This window comes from Cervus canadensis, chromosome 1 (genome assembly GCF_019320065.1).
Source record: "Cervus canadensis isolate Bull #8, Minnesota chromosome 1, ASM1932006v1, whole genome shotgun sequence".
Lineage (NCBI taxonomy): Eukaryota > Metazoa > Chordata > Mammalia > Artiodactyla > Cervidae > Cervus > Cervus canadensis.
In genome coordinates this window covers 108,859,894-108,878,465 of record NC_057386.1, presented here as the reverse complement: position 1 = coordinate 108,878,465, position 18,572 = coordinate 108,859,894, and the positions used below count along the sequence as shown (strand labels likewise).

At 66.9% G+C, this 18,572-nt stretch overlaps 1 protein-coding gene across 5 annotated transcripts in view; it reads left to right on the top strand.

The window, feature by feature from the left end:
• The window catches only part of CABIN1 (calcineurin binding protein 1), a 70,799-nt gene that overhangs the window by 43,057 nt on the left and 9,170 nt on the right, over positions 1-18,572 (top strand). For all 5 annotated transcript variants that reach the window (XM_043434671.1, XM_043434672.1, XM_043434674.1 and 2 more), the window contains exon 29: positions 3,721-3,834. In XM_043434671.1, the coding sequence (XP_043290606.1) occupies positions 3,721-3,834 (114 nt within the window). The remainder of the gene's footprint in view (positions 1-3,720; positions 3,835-18,572) is intronic.

Here is an 18,572-nt window from a genome sequence, read left to right as displayed (position 1 = left end):
CCCGCGTGTCCTGCCCGGCTGCCTGCTTCCCCGAGATGACATTCCCTTTCTGCAGCACTTGGGGGCCCTGCAGGCTGCTGTTTGCTCTGCACAGAGGCCTTGCTGGGTGGCTTTCAAACACCTCGCTGCCTCGCGGGCTGAGCACCGGGCCCAGTCGGGCAGCCTGCCATCCTGGGGCCCGGCCAGAGCTCTTGGTGGACCATCTCTGGCCAGTGGTGACCACCTCCCACACAGCTGTTAGATAACAGACGCTTCCTGCCGTGTGGACTCAGCAGCAGTCCGTTTCCTCGTCAAGCCCGCCTGTGGGTGTGGTGGTGGCACCTCCGTGCTCCCCGCTCGTGGCTGTGTGGCTGCCTGGAGCAGTGTGGCCCCAGCGGGGCCAGCCTCTGACCCCTCGGGTCCTGCCCAAGTGCCCCACCTGAGGACCACAGCCCGTCTCCTCTGTGTCGGCACCGCCCAGGGTTGCGGCCCTCCCAGCCCTTCTGTAGTCGTTCACCCCTGGGGACTTTTGACATCCCCCGAGGCTGCTCTCCAGCCCAGGGTCAGCTTTGCTATACATTGGACCCCCGCCTTGGGTCCCCCAAGGTGCGGCCCCTGCTGGCCCACGTTGCGGGGCACGCCTGAGAACACAGGCTCCCAGATGCTCCCGCACCCCAGGAAGGTCACCACACCTCAGTCCAGTGCTTGCTGCTCTGTGATTCTCCAAGGGCATGGTCGTGGCAGGAGTTTGAGTCCTAGGCCATGGCATTACTCGTAAAATTGTGGCTCCCAGCGTCCACATGGGCCACTCAGAGACCTTTCAGCAAGGGGTCCTGGTCTTCACTGAAGAGTGACTCTGTGTGGCTCCACCAGCCTGCTGCTTTTGGCTCGCCCGGGGAACCGGGGTCCCCACCTGTCGCGAGGGATCAGGACTGAGCGGGTTACAACCTGGTCCTGGAGCTAGACAGTCTTGGAAAAGGACAGACCTGGAAAACTCACACATCCCAATGTCAAAGCTCACTGCAAATCTCCAGTAATCAAAGCAGAGTGAAATATTATTCAGCCTTAAAAAGAAAGGACATTCTGATGCCTGCTCCAACATGGATGTCCTCAGTGAGATTAGTCAGACAGAAAGAACAAATCCAGTAGATCTCCATGCACGTGCGGTCCCAGAGCAGTCAAATTCATAGAGAGTAGACGATGCCAGGAACTGCTGTTGAATGAGGACGGGATTCAGGTTGGCCAGGCGAAGAGTCCCAGAGGGGCTTGAGACGCGCCTGTGCCACGGCGTGAAGGCGCGGCATCGTGAGCTGCTGAGTTGAAAGTGGCGCCTCTGGTGGGGTTCACGTTATGTGCTGTGTTACAGCTACAAGGAAAACCGGGGTCGATCCAAGGTCAGCGCAGGCGAGCTGGGAGTCCAGAAGTGAACGGGTGCGTCTGTGGTCACTTGATTTTCGGTGAGGCTGCCACAGTCCTTTCGTGGCAGAAAAGGACAGTATCCTCTCAACAGAGAGCGCTGGGCAGCCAGAGTGCAGCTGGAGGCCGGCGTCTGCATTGTTCAGTCGCTCAGTCGTGTCCAGCTCTTCATGACCCCATGGACTGCAGCCCGCTAGGCCTCCCGGTCCATCACCAACTGCCAGAGCTCGCTCAGACTCATGTCCATTGAGTAGGTGACGCCCTCACAGTGTGTACAGAAATTCACTTGAAATGGATCGAAGACCTCGATTTCAGGGCTGAAACCATAAGACTCCTAGAAGAAAACATACATGTACATCTTCGTGACCTCGAATTAGGCAGTGATTCCATAGATATGACGCTAAAAGCACAGGTGACCAAAAATAAATAAGTAAGCCAGACACTATCAAAACAGAAAACTTTTGTGCTTCAAAGGATACTGTCAAAGTGAAAAGGGGTCAGCAGAATGGGGAAGAGATTTGCAAATCACGCATCTGACAAGTGACTTGTATCTAGAAGACATGAAGAACTCATAACTCGTTAATTAAAAACCAGCCCAACTTAAAAATGGGCAAAGGGCCTGAATAGACATCTCTCCGAGAAGACACACACAGGGCCAGGCAGCAGCAGAAGAGACGCCCCATGCGACGATGCGTGAGGGGATGCAGGCCCAAACCACACTGGGCTGCCACTGCCCCGCAGGCGTCTGGGTGCTGCCCGCCTGGAGGTGCGCAAAAACCTCACGGGGCTGTGGAGCCAGAGGCCACGAGCAGGCGCTCCCCAGGCGGGGTCCCTGCTTCTCCCCGGGGTCGCAGAGTCTGCGCCGGGCTGCTCTTGCCATCCTCTGCCCTCTCTGGCCCTTCCGGGTCACTGGATGTCCTGAGAAAGAAGCCTGCACCCCACCCGGAAGCAGCGGCTCCCCTGGGCCTCCGGGCGAGGACAGAGAGAAGAGGGCCCTGCCTGGCCCGCCCGGCCCCACCCGTGCTCCACCACGGGGCCTTCCCCGCGCCCCCCAGCCTTCCTGAGCCTTGCCCACTTCGGGGATCCTCCCCTCTGGGCCGCGGCGGCTCCCTGACAGCAGCTCCCCCTCGCCGGCGTGTCACCAGGAGGCGATGCCCAGTGACAGAGAGTTAGGCTGGCAGAGGGGCCTGAGCCACGTGAGGTGAGGGAGGGGCCTCGGCCCCCTGAGCACAGGCCAGCCCTGCCCCTCAGGCTCAGCTGGGCGCCACCCCTGTGACTGGGGCGGGGCGGGGCGGGGCCCGAGGCCTCTCTGCTCCAGGTGTGTGAGGACAGGCAAGTTCATGCTGCCTGCCAGGTAGAGACGTGCCACTGGCCTTGTAAGCCCCAGGAGGGACCTCGGGGGAGACACTGGCCTCTCAGGGATACCTCCCTGGGAGCCTGGCAGGGGGAGGGTGGGGCAGGGCAGAGGCTCATGTCTCTAAGGCCAGAGCAGGCCAGCTCCTGGGAGGAGGAGGGGGTGTGCAGACAGCAGCTTTCCCCTTGGCCTCCTGGCCCTGGGATTGTCCCAGTGGCCACCGTCATCCTCCATGTGGGCATCAGAGGCCTGGAGAGGCTGGTCTGCTCCCCAGGGCTGCGGGGCGTCCCCACATGGGCCGGCACGCGCATGTACCTCTGCCAGCAGACCTGGGCACCCGCAGGCCTGTTTGGGGGCAGCGGGAGTGTTTTCAACAGCACGGCCTCATGCTGCAGCCTCTTGGCTCCCAGGAGCTGTCTGCAGGAGGCTGACAGACCAGCCCAGTCTGTGCTCCCCTTGAGGGCCTGGTCTTCAGGCCTCGCCCTCCCTGGATCCACCAAGAGGTACCGTGGCCAGAGAACAGCGGACTGAGCCCCGGACAGAGCCTCCTCCCTGCAAACATGCTTCCCCTGGTGTCCTGTAGCGCCCGGCTTCCCCGGGCTCCAGGCTGTCCTCCACAGCCTGGCAAGTCAGCCTGGACCCTTTGGGCTGCTGGTGGACCCCGGCAGACAGTGGAGTGCTGGGTCCCTGCAGCATCTTGCACAGCTGGTCAGGGCAAGACATCCCCGTCTGTGCCCTCCCTGGGCAGTCCGAGGCCGCGCTTTCCTAGGTCAGCTGTGTGGGCAAGAAACCAGCTCGGAAACACACCCGTGGCCAGCTGATTAAGCCAGGGCCGTGGGCGCCGCAGGACGGCTGTCTGCAGGCGCTGCCGCTTGGCTGGTGCAGCCTGCAAGGAGGGGACCGCCCCCCCTCCCTGTGGGTGCCCGGAGCTGCCCACACACTCACTCCCAACCTACTTCTTGCTTCCCCAGAACCTCCAGTGGGCCCGCGACGTGTTGCTAGGCAGTGGTATCCCGTGGCAACAGCTGCAGCACATGCCGGCACAGGGGCTCTTCTGCGAGAGGAACAAGACCAATTTCTTCAACGTGAGTACTTTGCCTTGTTGATTTCCGCGGCTGCGGGCTGCCGGCACCTGTCATGGGCGGCGGGCGTGGGAATTGACCCCGGGGTAGGCGTTCCCAGGGGGAGGGCGTCCTCGGAGGCCTTGCGGGGTGGTGCAGGCGGGCGCGCGCCAGGCTGGGGAGCGGGCCCTGCCTGCCGGGAGACTCCTGGCAGGTGGCCGCCCCTCCCAGCACCTGTGGAGAGGCCTGCAGAGCTTGGCGGGGCCCCGGGGCTGCGCAGGGGGCTCCGTGCAAGGGGCCCCAGGCCCGCGCTCTGCTCCCCCCTGGGGGCCTGGGCACCTGGGGTTCTTACTGGGGCAGCGCTGCTGCAGAGAAAGCGAGTGTGGCCAGTGCTGGGCTCAGTGCCCCCTGGTGCTCCACGCAGGGTGCTCACGGCTGCCCCCGGCCGGGCCTCCCTCCCTCACTCTGCGGGCAGAGACCGCTGGTCTGCCCGCTGCCCCCTCACCTCCGGGTCCGCCGTTCTGCCCCCCTGTCCTCAGGGGGTGGCTTTGGCATGTTACACAGATCCTCTGAGCTTTGCTTTCTCCTGTTTTCCTTGGTGCCCTGTCACGCTGTGGGAAACTGGACGGCAGGATTGGCCTGGGCCGGAGCCGGGGGGGGGGGGCAGGTCTTGGGTCTGGAAGGGTGCAGCAGATGCTGGCTCTTGAGCTGAGAGGCGGCCAGGTTGGGGGTGTCTGGGTCCACAGCGCTTCTAGTCAGGCGTGACCTGGGGTCGAGCGGGGCTCTGGAGCTGGGAGCCTGTCCCTGCCAGCCTCTCCCTGAGAGTGTTTCGTAGGCAAGTGGTGGACAGAACCCACAGTCACTCTGGGTGGTACCGGGGGCTTGCAGTGCGAGAGGGCCTCCCTCCCACCCAGATGCCCAGGCTGCAGCCACCGCCCCTCGTCACGTGGGTGTCCTTCCGCGGCCTGCCCACTGCGGAGCCTGCTGACGGGGCTGGGGGTCAGGACGACCCCTCTTCTCCCTCCCAGTGGGGTTACCGCCCTGGCCTGGGGGGGGGGGGCGGAGGCCTGGGGGCTGGCCCTGAGGAGGTGCCGGCAGGGCCATCATGGCCCCCTCATCCTCGGGGCCGGGGCTGGGAGACCCACCTCCTGCTTCTCATGGGCAGTGTCTGACAGCTGTTGAGCTGCGTAGGGCCACACCGCGGCTACCAACAGCTGAGTCGCACGGCTGAGCCCAACCGTACCCCTAGCCCTGGGCGCCCTGCCTCCTCAGCAGCATCGTGGGGAGCAGCGACTGCTGCGCCGGTCAAGTGTGCATGTGCAGAATCAGACGGGTCTGTCGTCCAGCTTCAGAAGGCACGCCTACGTGTCTGAGTCGGGGGGTGTTTTCTGGTGGTGGTGTCTTTGTGTGCAGAATCAGACGGGTCTGTCGTCCAGCTTCAGGAGGCACGCCTACGTGTCTGAGTCGGGGGGTGTTTTCTGGTGGTGGTGTCTTGACCCTGAGTCTTGGGGACGTTCCCCAAGGGCTGCAGGCCACCCGTGGCCGTGTGTTCGAGCTTGCTGCGGGGCTGGGGACCTGACACCACATGCTCCTGGTGCGGCCCGCTGCCGTGGGCCCCACGGGCAGGCCTCGGGGCTGGGGGCGCAGGGAGAGCGTGGGACCGTCGAGGAGTCCCACAGGCAGGAGGTGCTGCCCAGCCAGGACGCGGGCTGGAGGGGACTGGGGGCCCCACGGCAGAGACCGCGTGCAGTGTCTGAGGGAGAGGCCTGGACTTGGCGCATGTCCAGCCCCCACCCCCCCGCCCCCAACTTGACCGGGGCCCCGGCTCCCACCCACCCCTTCGCTGCCCTGGAAAGTCCCATCTGTGGACTGAGCCCAGGTGGGCTGGATCCTGGCCCAGGCTCATGTCTGGGGCGGCCGTGGCCCCAGCCCAAGGCCCCAGCCCCACCCCGACAGGCAGACCGGCCGGGCCTTTGCCAGAGCAGACCCAGGAGCACTGCACGTTGCTGGCTGAGGCCCCACGGCCCTGCACGCCTGGCACGGTCTGGCCTGGGCCCCAGGGAGGGACAGGCAGACAGCGTGTGGCCGCGTGACTCTGGTGGCTCCTCAGGATGACCATGCAGCGAGCAGGGAGCCCAGGGTGGGCACACAGGCCGGCAGGAGGCAGCGAGGCGGGACTGGGGCTGCCGGCGGTGCCCTCCTGAGCCAGTGCCAGTCTTGAGGGGCTGCAGAGGCCAGGGGCGCGTCTCTGAGGCCCAGAAGCTCCCAGGGCTCCTTGGGCAGGCGTGTGCACGTCTGGTGGCAGGCCTGTGATGGCGGGAGTGGGGCTGCTCTGTCCAGGGCAGACCTCTCTCCCCGGTAGTCAATTCAGAAACATTCCCATGGTAACGAAGCCAAAGACGGCGCTCCCTTCTTCCCCAAAATGCTCACTGATTTTAGCAAGCAGGTTCCTTTCCTGTTCCAACCCAGTTTCCAGACTGAGTGAAGGAAGCGGTGGGAGCAGCCCAGCAGGCACTCTTCCCGCGTCCTGCGTTCTGGGCTGTGCCGGCAGCCGGCAGGGACCCGAGTGGGAGGCCGCAGAGCGGAGGCGCTGGCCGCCCCTGCTCTCGGGCCTGCCCCAGCTCAGGCTGCAGGGACCCGCGGCACCTGGGGCTGGGCCCTGGTCGCTGCACCCCTCTCAGCCCACGCCCGGCAAGGCGTTGCCCCGGCAGGTGGTCACAACGGGTGGGCGGGAGCCCTCAGCACTCTCTGGGCCCTGAGGATGGGAAGGTGGCCTGCTCTGGGCTTGACGGGTGCAGGGGGGTTCTTGGTACCAGAGGGGCTTGGCTAGAGGGCGGGGGCCTTGCTCCGGCTCAGGGGGGGCAGCCTGAGACTCGGATGTCACCGTCCGCAGGCACCCCTGGGCCTGCCTGTGGGGCCTGGTGCCCGCGCCTGCCCTCTCCCAGTCTTAGGCTGTGACTCTACTGATGCGGGAGTGCGCGTTCCCGGGGCTGCCTCTCCTGGCACCCAGGGCTCCCACACATGCCCGACCCGTCTGCCCTGCTGCCCGGACTCTCAGAACCAAAGCCGACTTGCATCTCGGCCTGCCCGTGGCGAGCCAAGGGCGACGGGCCCCTTCCCATGCCCAGGCCTGCCCCTTTGCCCCGGGGCCCTGGCAAATGCAGCAGCCCCCACGCCTGCTGGTCCTGAATGTCCCGACTCCACGCTGCTGAAACCAACAGGAGACACGATCGTCAGGGGGTGTCTCTGTGTCGAGACGGGTCTGTGCCCTGGAGCCGAGTGCTCCCTGAGGGCCCTGGTAGAAGGCCCCCTGCTCAGGAGCCCACCGGGAGCCCCTGCCGGGCGGGCGGAGCAGGAAGAGGAGTCACTCTGTCCCTGGTGCCTGTGCTTCTCGGCAGGCATCCGTCCCACCCTGACCGCCTTCAGTGGCTGGTGACTAGGGGTCTGCCAGCCCCACCCGGCTGCAGAGGCCGGTGCTAGGGAGGGCCAGGCCCAGCTCCTGCCCAAGGGCCCTGAGTTCAGAGACAGTGCCCAGCATGCAGGCCAGGCTTCGGCTGGCACCCGCGCCTCGGGGAGAGCACCGCTGCGCTGGCTGGATGTGGCCTCCAGGGCCCGGAGCTCCCCAGTGGTGTCTGGCGGGCACACGTGACCCCCTCCTGCCCTCGAGAGCCCCGGCAGGCTCGGCCGCCCTCCCCCCGCCCTCCCTGCTCCACACCTGGGGGCCCGTGGGCAGCCCCGCCTCGCGGGCTCGCGTCCGCCCCTGCCGCTGAGTCACTGCACCGCCCCCGACAACAGCCCCAAGTGCAGGGCCTTCGCAGGCTCAGCCCAGGGAAGAGGTGCTGCTCGCACACACCGCATGTCCCCCTCCCCGGGCACCCGCTGGGGCCAGGGCCAGGCCGGCCCGGAGAGGACGCCGCTGCTGGCAGCAGCCCACGGCCTGTCCAAGGCTGGTCCCGCCACGTCCGTGTCCCTGGCTCAGCCGGCTGTGACCAGTCCCTCTGCCCACACCTCGAGGCGCGTGTTGCTGGGTACGGAGCCAACTTGTGCCGGGCCAGGGCCAGTTGTGCTGAGAGGTCCCGGGGCCCCAGACCCAAGTGCAGCAGGAAGGGCAGTCCCACCTCACGGAGGTGCCAGCAGGGGAGGCGCCTGGGCCGGGACCCCACTCCCAGTCTGGGCCAGGGGAGGGATGAGGCCTCACGCTGTCTCGTGCCGAAGCCGTGGCTGGTGGGAGGGTGAGGCGGGTGCTGGCCCCACACTGGGGCTGGCCCACCAGGATGAGGGGCACCTGTGGCCTGGGCAGCAGACCATGGCCTCCCTGGGCGCGGGCCCGAGCGCACATGGCCACAAGGGGCAGGTGTGTCCCTCTCCAAGGCCTGCACAGCTTCCTGAGCCGCTGGGAGAGAGGCAGGGGCCGTGAGTGCAGCAGCACCGTCCTAACGTTGGGTGAAGGACCCCCGGTCAGCTCAGGGGGACCTAGGGGACAGGAGAGAAGGGGGCGTTCAAACCGAGGACACCCCAGCCATGGCGTAGTACGGGTCCATCCGCCGTGGTGCTATTTTTAGCATTGTTGAAATGATCGATGGGCTGGTTGCAGAAGCAGTAAACAAAAGAGTCACTTCAAGTTCTCCAGGGAAAAAAGACTCTGTTTCTAAGAGCCTTTAAAAGGTTAGCAAACTTGTGATGTCTTAGCTGCGCCCTGAGGTCTCCTTCCTTCCCGTGCCCCTGACTCTGCAGTTTGGTGGACTTCATGGCCTTCACACGCGGGGCCCGGTTCAGTCTGGAGCAGGCACCTAAGGCCTTCAGGTGCACAGGGTGCCCAGGCCCCGCCCAGACAGGACCACGGCGGTCATAGACCTCTGCACGGTGGGGCTGGGAGACCCCACTCCGGAGGGGCTGCCCCCGCCTGCATGTGCACCTGGCCCCTGGGAGCCACTGTGGGCTCGCCGTGGTGCCCCTGACAGGATGCTCGGGCAGAAACAGGCAGTGGGGGCTCTAGCCCCTGGCATCCCTGAGCCCACTGATGGCCCCCCAGGCGGGCGCTGAACTCAGCCCGGGGCCCACGTCCCGCGGGCGGCCTCCACGCCAGAGTTTCTGGCCAGCTCAGGCCAGCAGCCAGGAGCTTGCTGTGTCGCGTTCCTGAGAGCAGTCTCCAGCAGGGACGCCTTTCCCACTGCGAGTCCTTTCTCAGAAGCCGGCTCCCAGGACCGGTGTCCCCGCTGAGGCTTTCTGAGGCAGGCACATACCAGGCTCAGCTCCGTCCCCTGGGATGCTGCCCCAGGCCAGGCGCCGTCTGGAGGACCGCAGGGGGGCAGCTTCCGGAGGAGGCCCAGGATTTGTAGCTGCGCAGACCCACGATGGAGGGGACCGGGGTGGGGCGGGGTGTGCCTGCTGGAGCCGCGGGGGCAGGACGTGGTGGGCTCCCGGAGCCCTGGCTGGGGCGGCGGTGCTGCAGGGACCTGTCCTCGGGGAGGGAGGCAGGGCTGTGCCAGTCTGCTGTGTCCTCGGGGCCCACAGGGCACCTGGCTCACTCCAGGTCCAGGCACTCCCTGCAGCGTCCCGCCTGTGGGCAGGTGGCGGCCCGCGAGCCCGGGCACAGGGCGGGCGGATCCCACAGGGCGTGGAGCCGACCCCGCCGTCGTCCCCACAGCTCAGGAGTGTCCGGCGCGGCGGCTGCCAGGGCTGGGCCTGTGGCCCCCTCGCTTGCCGTGTGGCCACCCTGTGTGAGCTTGGGCCACGCAGACCCGACCTCGGTTCTCTGTGCGCCCGCAGGGGCCCGGCACGCACCCGCCCGTGGGCTCACCCCGCTGTTGGCTTCCTGGTCCAAGCCCGCTGAGTTCAGTTTCCCCATCTCCAAAGGCCGGCCAGCTGGGTGAGGTCAGTGGTTTTCCAGCCCTTTTTCCAAAAGTGCCTTCTCACACACCCTGTTGGCAAACATGAACAGGCAGCAGCTCCCGGGGTCAGGAAGGGCTGGACCCACCTGCTCGGGCCACGCGCTGCCTGGAGGAGGGGGCCTGAGCCCGGGGGAGATCCGGGGTCCCCACCCCGCCACCCCTCTGCCCGCCAGCCAGAGCTTCCCTGCTCGGGGGCCAGGCTGCCTTTCCTTCCACTTTTCCTACTTGGAAAGTTTGACCAAGTGGCTTCTGAGAGAGCAGCAGAGCAGCAGGCTCTAGGTGCAAACCCCCCCCCCCCACCTGGTTTCCATGGTGACAGGCTACGGGCTCCCTCACAGGCCTGTCTGGGGACACACGCACACGCGCACACACTCGTGCGCGCCCTCGTCCCCGGCCAGCCCCGGGCCTGCCCCACACCTGGCCCCGCCTAGCTGGTGGCTTTGGACAAGCTGGTCAGCACTGCTTAGACTGTTCTTGTCTGCCGAGTGGGCCTTACCAGACCCACCACAGGGGGCTATGGAGGACCGCGTGTGCCTTGGGGCCACTGGGTCAGGAGCGGGTGCAGGAAGGCCCCACGGGCGGGGGCGGCCACAGCTGGGATAGGGACCTTGTGGAGCAGAGCTCACCGGCCTCCTGGGAGGGGGTGAGGGGGCTCAGGGCCAGTTGGGAAGGATGTTGCAGGAACATGGCTGATTACAAACAAATTTTGAAACATCGATCCCTGATCACGTGTAGGAAGTTGGAAACTAGGGTACGCCAGAGCAGGTGGAACTTCCCCACCAGGCCCAGCCCATCACCAGGCAGGCACAGGCTCCGGCTCCATCCCGCCCCAGCCCTGGCCCCGGCAGTGCTGGCCTGAGCTTCATTTCCAGCGAGAGGCCCAGCTGGCCCTCCTCTGGTGGGCTGGGGTGCCCTGGGCTCCAGGACCCCCATGGATGGGGATGATGCCACACGCCTGTGGGAGGAGGGTGGGCTCCGTGGGCCGTGCCGGGCCTGTTAACCTCTGGCTGTTCTGCAGGAGACGCTAGCTGTGTCTTGTGGTCCGTGCCAGATCCCTGCCCACCTCAACTCGCCCCTCCCTTCAGAGAACCCCATGTCAGTTGTCCAGGAGAGACATCGGGCACAGGCCGTGGCACAGATGCCCCCAAGCCCATGCAGGCCCCGCGTTAGGAGCTGGGGTCGGGTGGTGGCAGGGTTGGCCTAGTTTTCTCCATGTGCACGTCAGACGTGGCTTTTCTAGGATGTAGTCCCTCTTGAGATGAAACGGGGCAGCTCAGCAGTCCCCCAGAGACGGCCGCTCTTGTTCCCAAGTCCCTGACAGGTGGGCACAGAGGAGCTGAGCCCTAGCACCCTCTTGTTCCACGGAGGCCCTGGTGAGCCCCGGCCAGGTCACCGAGACCTCCGAGCCTTCCGGCCCCTTGCTCCATACTGCCCACCCCCCAGGCCCCTGGTGCTCCCCCACATGGGCCCCCTGGCTGCCCCCCCTCCATGTGGGGGTCCTCGGCTGTCAGCACCCAGCCCAGATGCCTGCCCCTCCTTCTTGAAGCTGCTCTGGCCCCCACCCCGTCCTGGACTCACCAGGTCAGCCGAGCCAGCCATGGCCATGGCCAAGCCTGCCCACAGCGGCCCTGGCACCCAGGATTGGGGCCCCGGCTCTGCTGCCTGGGGCCCGGGGCCACGGCCGGGCCTGCGGGTCAGGCCCTGGTGGGCGTGCGTGCACGCACATGCTTGTCCCCACGGAGCTGAGCGTGGCTGCGGGCACAGCCGTCTGGTGAGGAGGACACTGCCCCAGACCACGGGGATGGGGTCATCCTTGCACATGGCCCAGGTCATCCTTGCACGCGACCCTCCGTTTCCCCAGGCAGGCCCCCGTTCCCGCCGTGTCCTCACTCATGGGTCAGACAAGCAAAGCAGCTAGAGTCGCTGGTGCCCACAGCCCTCTGCAGAGCATGGTCTGACCTGCTCCTGAGTGCCAGAGGCTCCAGTGGGAACATGGCGGGGCGGCAGCTGGGGTCTGTGCACCTAAGGTAGAAGGCAAGTGCCTTTCCTGGCCACAGGGGACAGGAGAGGGAGCTGGCACGGTCCCAGCAGAGATGCTGCCCAGGCACACGACAGATGGAGCCGGCACCCCACAGTGGGGAGGCCCGCGCCTGCACACCAGCTGGCAGTGTGAAGGCCCAGCGCTGAAGCGTGGGCTGTGAGCTCCGAGACGTGTTCCTGCCATCTCGGGCAGCGCTGGACTCAGTCCTGGGAAGACGGGGGTTAGGTCAGGGCTAAAGGGCCGGATTAACGGCCCGCAGGATGGAACCAAGAGCAGTCTGCAGGTCTGTGTCAGCTCAGGTCTTATGGGGTGGCTGTGTGGGGCCCCTGGGCCATGTGCTCCCCGTGGAGAGCTCGGCCAGGGGCACCTGGGCAGCAGCCGGCCCTGAGTCTGGGGGTGCAGGCCTTAGGCATGTATGGCGAAGCACAGGTGGGTATTTCCAGGAGGGGGTGGCCACTGCAGAGGCCTGTGCTGCCCAGGGAGCACAAGGGGGCCAGAGAGGTGTGAGTAGGCCCGCCATGTGCCGCGCCGGCCACAGGCCTGGGGCCTTGCCCGTGTTTGTCTGGATTCCACACCCTGGGCCACCACACACCTCTTGGCCTTGGAGTCTTCCTTTCCACCCGCACACGGACGAACAGCCTCTGCCCCAAGGCCTCTGTTCATCCTCTGCTGCTCATCTGACACGGACACCGTGAGACTCCTGGACTGTGCCTCTGATCCCCTCCTATTTCTGTCTGCCCCGCCAGGGGTGACTCACACAGACAAAGCCAGAGTCGTCCAGTCTCACCTCCTCTGGCCCCCTGTGGCTTTGGTGGCTACCCCTGGGCTCCCAGCCCCAACAGGGGTGCAAGTGCTTCACCCGAGAGGTGGTGGGGAGCAGTGAGCAGGGACAGCCAGGTGGGGCCGCACGAGGACAGCTGGTGGCCCGAGTTCCCGGCAGGTGATGACAGGAGTGTGGACAGGGCGTGGCTGCTGCGACTTGAGAACATGCAGCTCAGGCTGTCCTGGCCTGGGGCCCAGCATGGTGGGCACAGCCTTGAGGTGGCCAGTCTCACTACGGTTATGTGGTCTCTGGGAGCCCAGACCAGGTCCTTCCAGCACCAGGCGGAGTCCTGATCCTCCAGGGGGGTGCCAGACTGCTGCTGTGGCCCTGGACGCAGGGTGGCCCAGGAGTGCAAAAGCTGCCGGCCGAAGGCTGGCCTTGGGCCTGTTTGGGTCGGGGGCATGTGGCGAGCCTGGGAAAGCTGGTGGGCAGGAGCCAGCCTGGGTGGGACAAGTGGAAGCTACTTGGCTTGGAGAGCTGTCACCAGGATGGGCCAGGCGGCCCTGAGGCCTCTGGGTGTTGGTCAGAGTCGTGGTGCTGACTGGGCTGGGGGAGAAATGGTATGGTGGCTGGTGCCTGGCCTGGGCTGGGGGCAGCGTCTCTCCATCAGCCCTGTCCCCACTGCTGCCCCGCCTCTCCTCAGCCAGGGTGGGAGAAGCAACCAGGGGCTGGGGGATGACTCCACGGGGCTGCTCCACAGGCAACCGCTGGGGAAGGCGCCGTGCGCTCCCTGGGGCTTTGGCTGCCCTGCCAGGAGGGACGCCCACTCTTCCTCTCTGAGCACCGCGGAGCTCTGCAGAGGGGTCCTGAGCCTGCCGGGCCTCTTGCCCAGCCCCGCTGCTCCTCCCCGTGTCATCTGCTCCTGGGACTCACAGCCCAGCTAGAGAACCTGCCCCTCCCAGCTGGAAAGACCCCTGCAGGGCGCAGTGGCCTCTGTCCTGCCCTCCCTGCTGGAGGGCGGTCCTGCGAGAGTCGGCACTCCAGCTCCCCCCGCTCCTCTGGGTCAGCGAGGACACCCCCCACTCGCCCAGGCATCTGCCCTGCACAGGACACAACTCCGGGGCCCGGGCACGGAGCTGCTCTGCTGCAGGGCGTGGACAGCCCTGTCGCCCTGCCGTCCACCCTCCTGGACGTCCCTGCCCCGCTGGGCCTGGGATGCCTGGTCCCACAGCCTCCCGTGGCAAGGGCTATGCCCCCCAGTACCGCCGGTGGCCCGGCCCGGAATCTGCTCGGATTGGCCGGCCAAGTCAGTCGTGCCGCTGGGCCTGCTTCCAGGCCGAGCAGCGAGCGCCCGCGCCCCGTCCGGCCCCGCCGCCCCGCCCCGGCCCGCCGAGCGAGCCTCCGCGCCGTGGCCCGGCGCCCGCCCTAGCTCCCTGCACAGATGCCACGGCGGAGCCGGCGGGTAGGAACTTGCCTGGGGCGGGGGGCCGAGGGGGCGGGCCGCGGCCGTCCAGCCCCTCTGCCCGCGGGCTCCCCGCGCTCCGGAGCTTCGGCTCAGTCCCTTGGGCCGGCTCGCGCGCCCGACCCCCCGCCCGCCCACCCGCCCGGCGCGGCAGGAAGCCCGCGGGCCGCGGTTTCCCGGGCGCCGCGGCGGAGGAAGTCGGCAGGCAGCGGGGCCGCGGCGCCCCCTGCCCCCGGCCGGGGCCGCACAGCGCCAGGTGGGCGGCGGGCGCGCGGGGGCGGCGGGGGCCGGGAGAGAAGCCCGCCCACGAACCCCAAGCGAGTCCAGCCGGCCCGCCGATGCCGCGAGTGGGTGCGCGGGGGTGTGCGCTGCGCCAGCCGCCCGAAAGCGAAAGCCGCCCGCCCGTCGCCGACCCGGCAACTTCGCGGCGGGCGGCGCGGGCCCGGAGCTACGCGGGCCGCTCCCGGGGCTGGTGAGCCGGCCGGCGGGTGGGCAGCGGCGCCCGGCGCGGTGCTTCCCCGGCTATAAATAGCTGCCGTGCGGGGGCGGGCAGCTGGTGCCGGGTCCGGCGAGCGCAGGGCCTACTCCCCGCGCTGGGCCGGGCCGCTGCCCCGACGCGAGTGGGCGGGAGGGCGCGGGCGGGGCCCCGGCGCAATTGCCGGGTGGGCTGCCTCCGCGCACTTCGTTGTTTGTCATTTCTGCTTCTCCCTGGAGGGGGAGGGGACGAACAGTCTGGCAGTTCTGGGGACCCCGTGTTGTGCGACGTCTCATCTGGCAGAAGAGCCTGGAAACGGGCGGGCGCCGGTTGCAGGCAAATGGCAGGCTTCCCCAGCCCCTGCCTGCGGGAGGGACTCTTCCCGGTGGATGCCGCGGGGACTCCTTGCCCTGCTCGGCCCAGCCTGGAGGGCTCCCGGGGCCAGGGCAAGGGCGCCCCTGGCGGCCTCTGTGCGACCCTACGGCCAGAGGCGGCCCTCAGGGGTTTGCAGAGGAGGCCTCAGGACTTCCTGCCCCCAGGGGTGCTCAACTTAGCCGGCCCTGGCACGCCCTTAACCCAGGGCCTGGAGCCAGCTGGTGGCCCTGACTGCTGTGGGAGGCGCCCGGCCCTTGGCTTAGCAGGGCTTCAGGGAGATGGGGAGCAGACAAGCTGGACACTCCGTCCTATTCCACCGGGGCAGTTCCTGGAGGAGATGGAGCCGACCGGGCCCGCGAGGGGAAAGGTGGTGTCTGGCTGTGCCGCTGCCCCAAGACCGGGACAGGCGGCGTGGACCCGGGGGGGCGGGGCGGGGAGTAGGCTGAGTTCTGCCGTGGATCCTGGAACTGGTCTCTCCGGGGGAGGTGTGAGTGGGGCGGGAGACGGTGGGGAGGTGCCCCGTGAGTACTGTTGGCCCGGTGGGCAACAGGTGCAGCCTTGCACAGCCCTCCCTGTTCTTCTTCAAGTGGTCGTGCTGTTGGGGAGGTTTGCATGGGTTCCAGGTAACAGGTATCTCCCCAGGACAGTGGAGGACGCTGACATCCTCCCCAATGAGGCCGCTCCTGACCTCAGAGCCTCGCTGTCCAGAGACCAACCCCTTCCTGGCTCCGCTCGGGGCCAGCCTGCAGCACCGAGGCGGTCCTGGAAGCAAAGTCTTCATGTTTCTTGGGGGGAAAGGCCCCTGTTCTCCTACCCTGACATCCACCCACGCCCCCGGCCCTGCTGAGGGCTCCCTCTAGGCCCCTGCTGTGCGGAGTGGGATGGCAGCGGGCTCTCCTGGCCTCGCCTGCTGGGAGCTCTGAGTCACCGCTGCGCCCTTGCCAAGGGGGGGCAGGAATCCCTCTGTCGGGGAGGCGGGCTCTCCCTCGGGTGCTCTGTGAACAGGGAGCTTGGGCTGAGCAGCTCTGGGAAGGGAGCTGGCTGGGGGCTGGGGGCTGGGCCGGTTGGGGCAGACGGATGGAGCGCTGCCCGCATCTCTGGGCAGGCAGACTCAGCCTCTGTGGAAGGGGTCCAGCCTCTGGGGAGGGGGAAGAGCTCTTACCTGGCCTTCTTTCTGGTGATGGTGAAGATGCCTCCCTGGAGGTCCCTCCGGAGGGGACTTGGAGGAGTTGGAGCTCCCCCGCGGGGTGATGCACTGGGGTCACTTGAAGTGATGGGGAGTTTGTGATGACGTAGGAGAATCTCACGCGTGCTCTGTTACCGAGTTAAACACTAGGATGAGAACTTCGTGTTCCTCCATGCCATCTGCTCAGACACCCGGGTCACAAGGCCAGCCCTGAGGGGCTGCCCATTCCCCCCCCCACTGGGCTGAGGCTCCTGCTGCGGGGTCTCCTCTCTGGCTTTTCCTGAGCCACCCCTCCCCAGAGTCCTGGCTCTCTCCTCGCTTCCTCCTCAGCCCAGCCTCTCTCCTGTCCCCTTGCCCTGTGGCACAGACCACTCCTCCAGGGGAGCGGCTCACCTGTCAGTGTGATTCCCCAGGTCCTGGGATGTGCTTGGCTTTCTGTCCAGTGGCCCAGCCAAGCTGCCCTGGGGGACCCAGGGGCCCTCCTCACACCAGCGGGGCTCCATCTGAGGTGCAGACCTCCCAGGCCTGCCACCTGTGAGCTGCCCCGAGGTGGAGGGCACTCGGAGCAGGGTTTGCAGCCTTGACCTGGAACGTTCCTTTTCTGGAGGTCTTGTAGGCCGGCCGGGTAGCCCCCAGGAGGTCATCTCTATGCAGGCAGTAGGCCGCCTACTGCCCGAAAGGCACGCAGATGAGTTCAGAGTCTAGGGGGCTGCGGGGCAGGAGGCAGGTTGGCCCTTGACACTGCCCTGGAGGCCCTACTTGGGCAGGCTGGGCTTGGGAGGGCCCCAAGCGGACGCAGGCCCTTGGGGCTCACCTGCCCCGCCGCCAGCTTCTGCCTCTTTCCCTCCGAGACCTCTGGGCCCCGCGGCCCCACCCTCCCTGCTTCCTCCCCCAGGCCTCGGGTGCAGCTCTTCTGGGCCTTCCTCGGTGCTCCCAGCACAGTTCCTCTCCCCTCTGCCCGCCTGTTAGGGCTGTGCGGGTGCCCAGGGCACAGCTGCGTCCCGTGCATACGGCAGCCGGGGTCAGTGGGAGGAGCCGGCAGCCTGAGCTGGAGGACAGGCCGGCACTGGTCTCGGTCAGGAAGCCTTTGAGGCCCTCGGGGTGCTGGGGAGGCCCCTGGCTTCCCCCAAGCCTGTCTGCCTGGCCAGAGACTGAAGTGACTTGGTGTCCCTGCCTGGTCCCTTGCAGCCCCGATTCTGTGCAAGTCACAGGCCGCGTTGCTGACTCCTCGGTCCTTTGTGAGCGTCCAGGGAGGGAAGGAGGGTGTGCAGAGCCCGGGCGAGGAATCTGGCGCTGGAGCCACGGTCCCAGTCCCACCCCAGGGTCCCTGGGCCGCCTTGCACATGGCTGGTTACATATTCCAACTGTCCCTGCCAGTGTGGGCATGGGACGAGTCTAGGTCTCCACTCAGCCCCCCAGAGCCTAAGCCTTGCTGTCCCCCTCTGCCAGAGGAGCCTGGTCCCCGGGGCTGAGCAGGGCTCGGGCTGTGCGCCTCGCAGCCTGCTCTCCTGCCCTGGCGTTTCCTGGCTGCTTGCTTTCTCTGGGGAGGTTTCGTCTCTACCCTTGGAGTGGGGGGGCCTTGACTGAAGGGCGGGGTCCATGAAGGCTACAGGTGGGCCCGGGGCCTTGGAACGATCCCGAGCCCTGGGATCCCGAGCGGTGGCCCGGTGGAGGTGGAGACCTGGTGGGGTCTGCTGTGAGGACCGAGACCGGTCTGGGTCGCTGCCCTCCATCCACCTGGCTCAGAGCTGGCCCTGGGCCCCATGGAGAGGCCGTTGCAGCCACCCTTCTCTGCGCAGGGAGCATCTAGGGTGGTGTGGAGCGGCCAGCCAGCCAGGAACCCAGGGGCGGAGGGAGAGGAGCCCCGGCCCCTCTAGGAAGAGGCTCTCCTCAGACCCGGGTATGCTGGGCTCAGGCTGATCTGTGGGCCTCAGCAGTGCCCCGTGCCCAGGGGGGGCCTCTCCCGTCCGTCCGCTCCCTGGGACCCCACTCCCCGGGCCCCGCTTCCCAGCCGCCCTTGAGAGCAGACTGCCTGTCCGCGGGCCAGCTGCCTCGGTTCGGTTTCCTTAAGAGCAGCAGCAGTATGCCCAGCTCTGGGCTGCAAGGAAGGCTCAGGAGCTGGTGTTCAATGCCTGGGGCTTCCCTGGTAGCTCAGCTGGTAAAGAATCTGCCTGCAATGCAGGAAAACCTCAGTTTCTAATTCCTTGGTGGGAAAGATTCCCTGGAAAAGAGAAAGATTACCCATGCCAGTATTCTTGAGTTTCCCTCGTGGCTGAGACAGGAAAGAATGCGCCTGCGATGCGGGAGACCTGGGTTTGGTCCCTGGGTCGGGAAGATCCCCTGGAGGAGGACATGGCAACCCACTCCAGTATTCCTGCTTGGAGAATCCCCACGGACAGAGGAGCCTGGCGGGGTCGCAAAGAGTCGGACAAGACTGAGCGATTAAACACAACGTTATGCCAGGCCCAGCGTCCAGGGCTCCATGAATTATCCAGTAGGTAGTTACGGTCGGTCTCGGTGACCTCATCCGCCCGCCGGCAGCCCGGAGCCTCCGCGGCGGTCAGTGGGG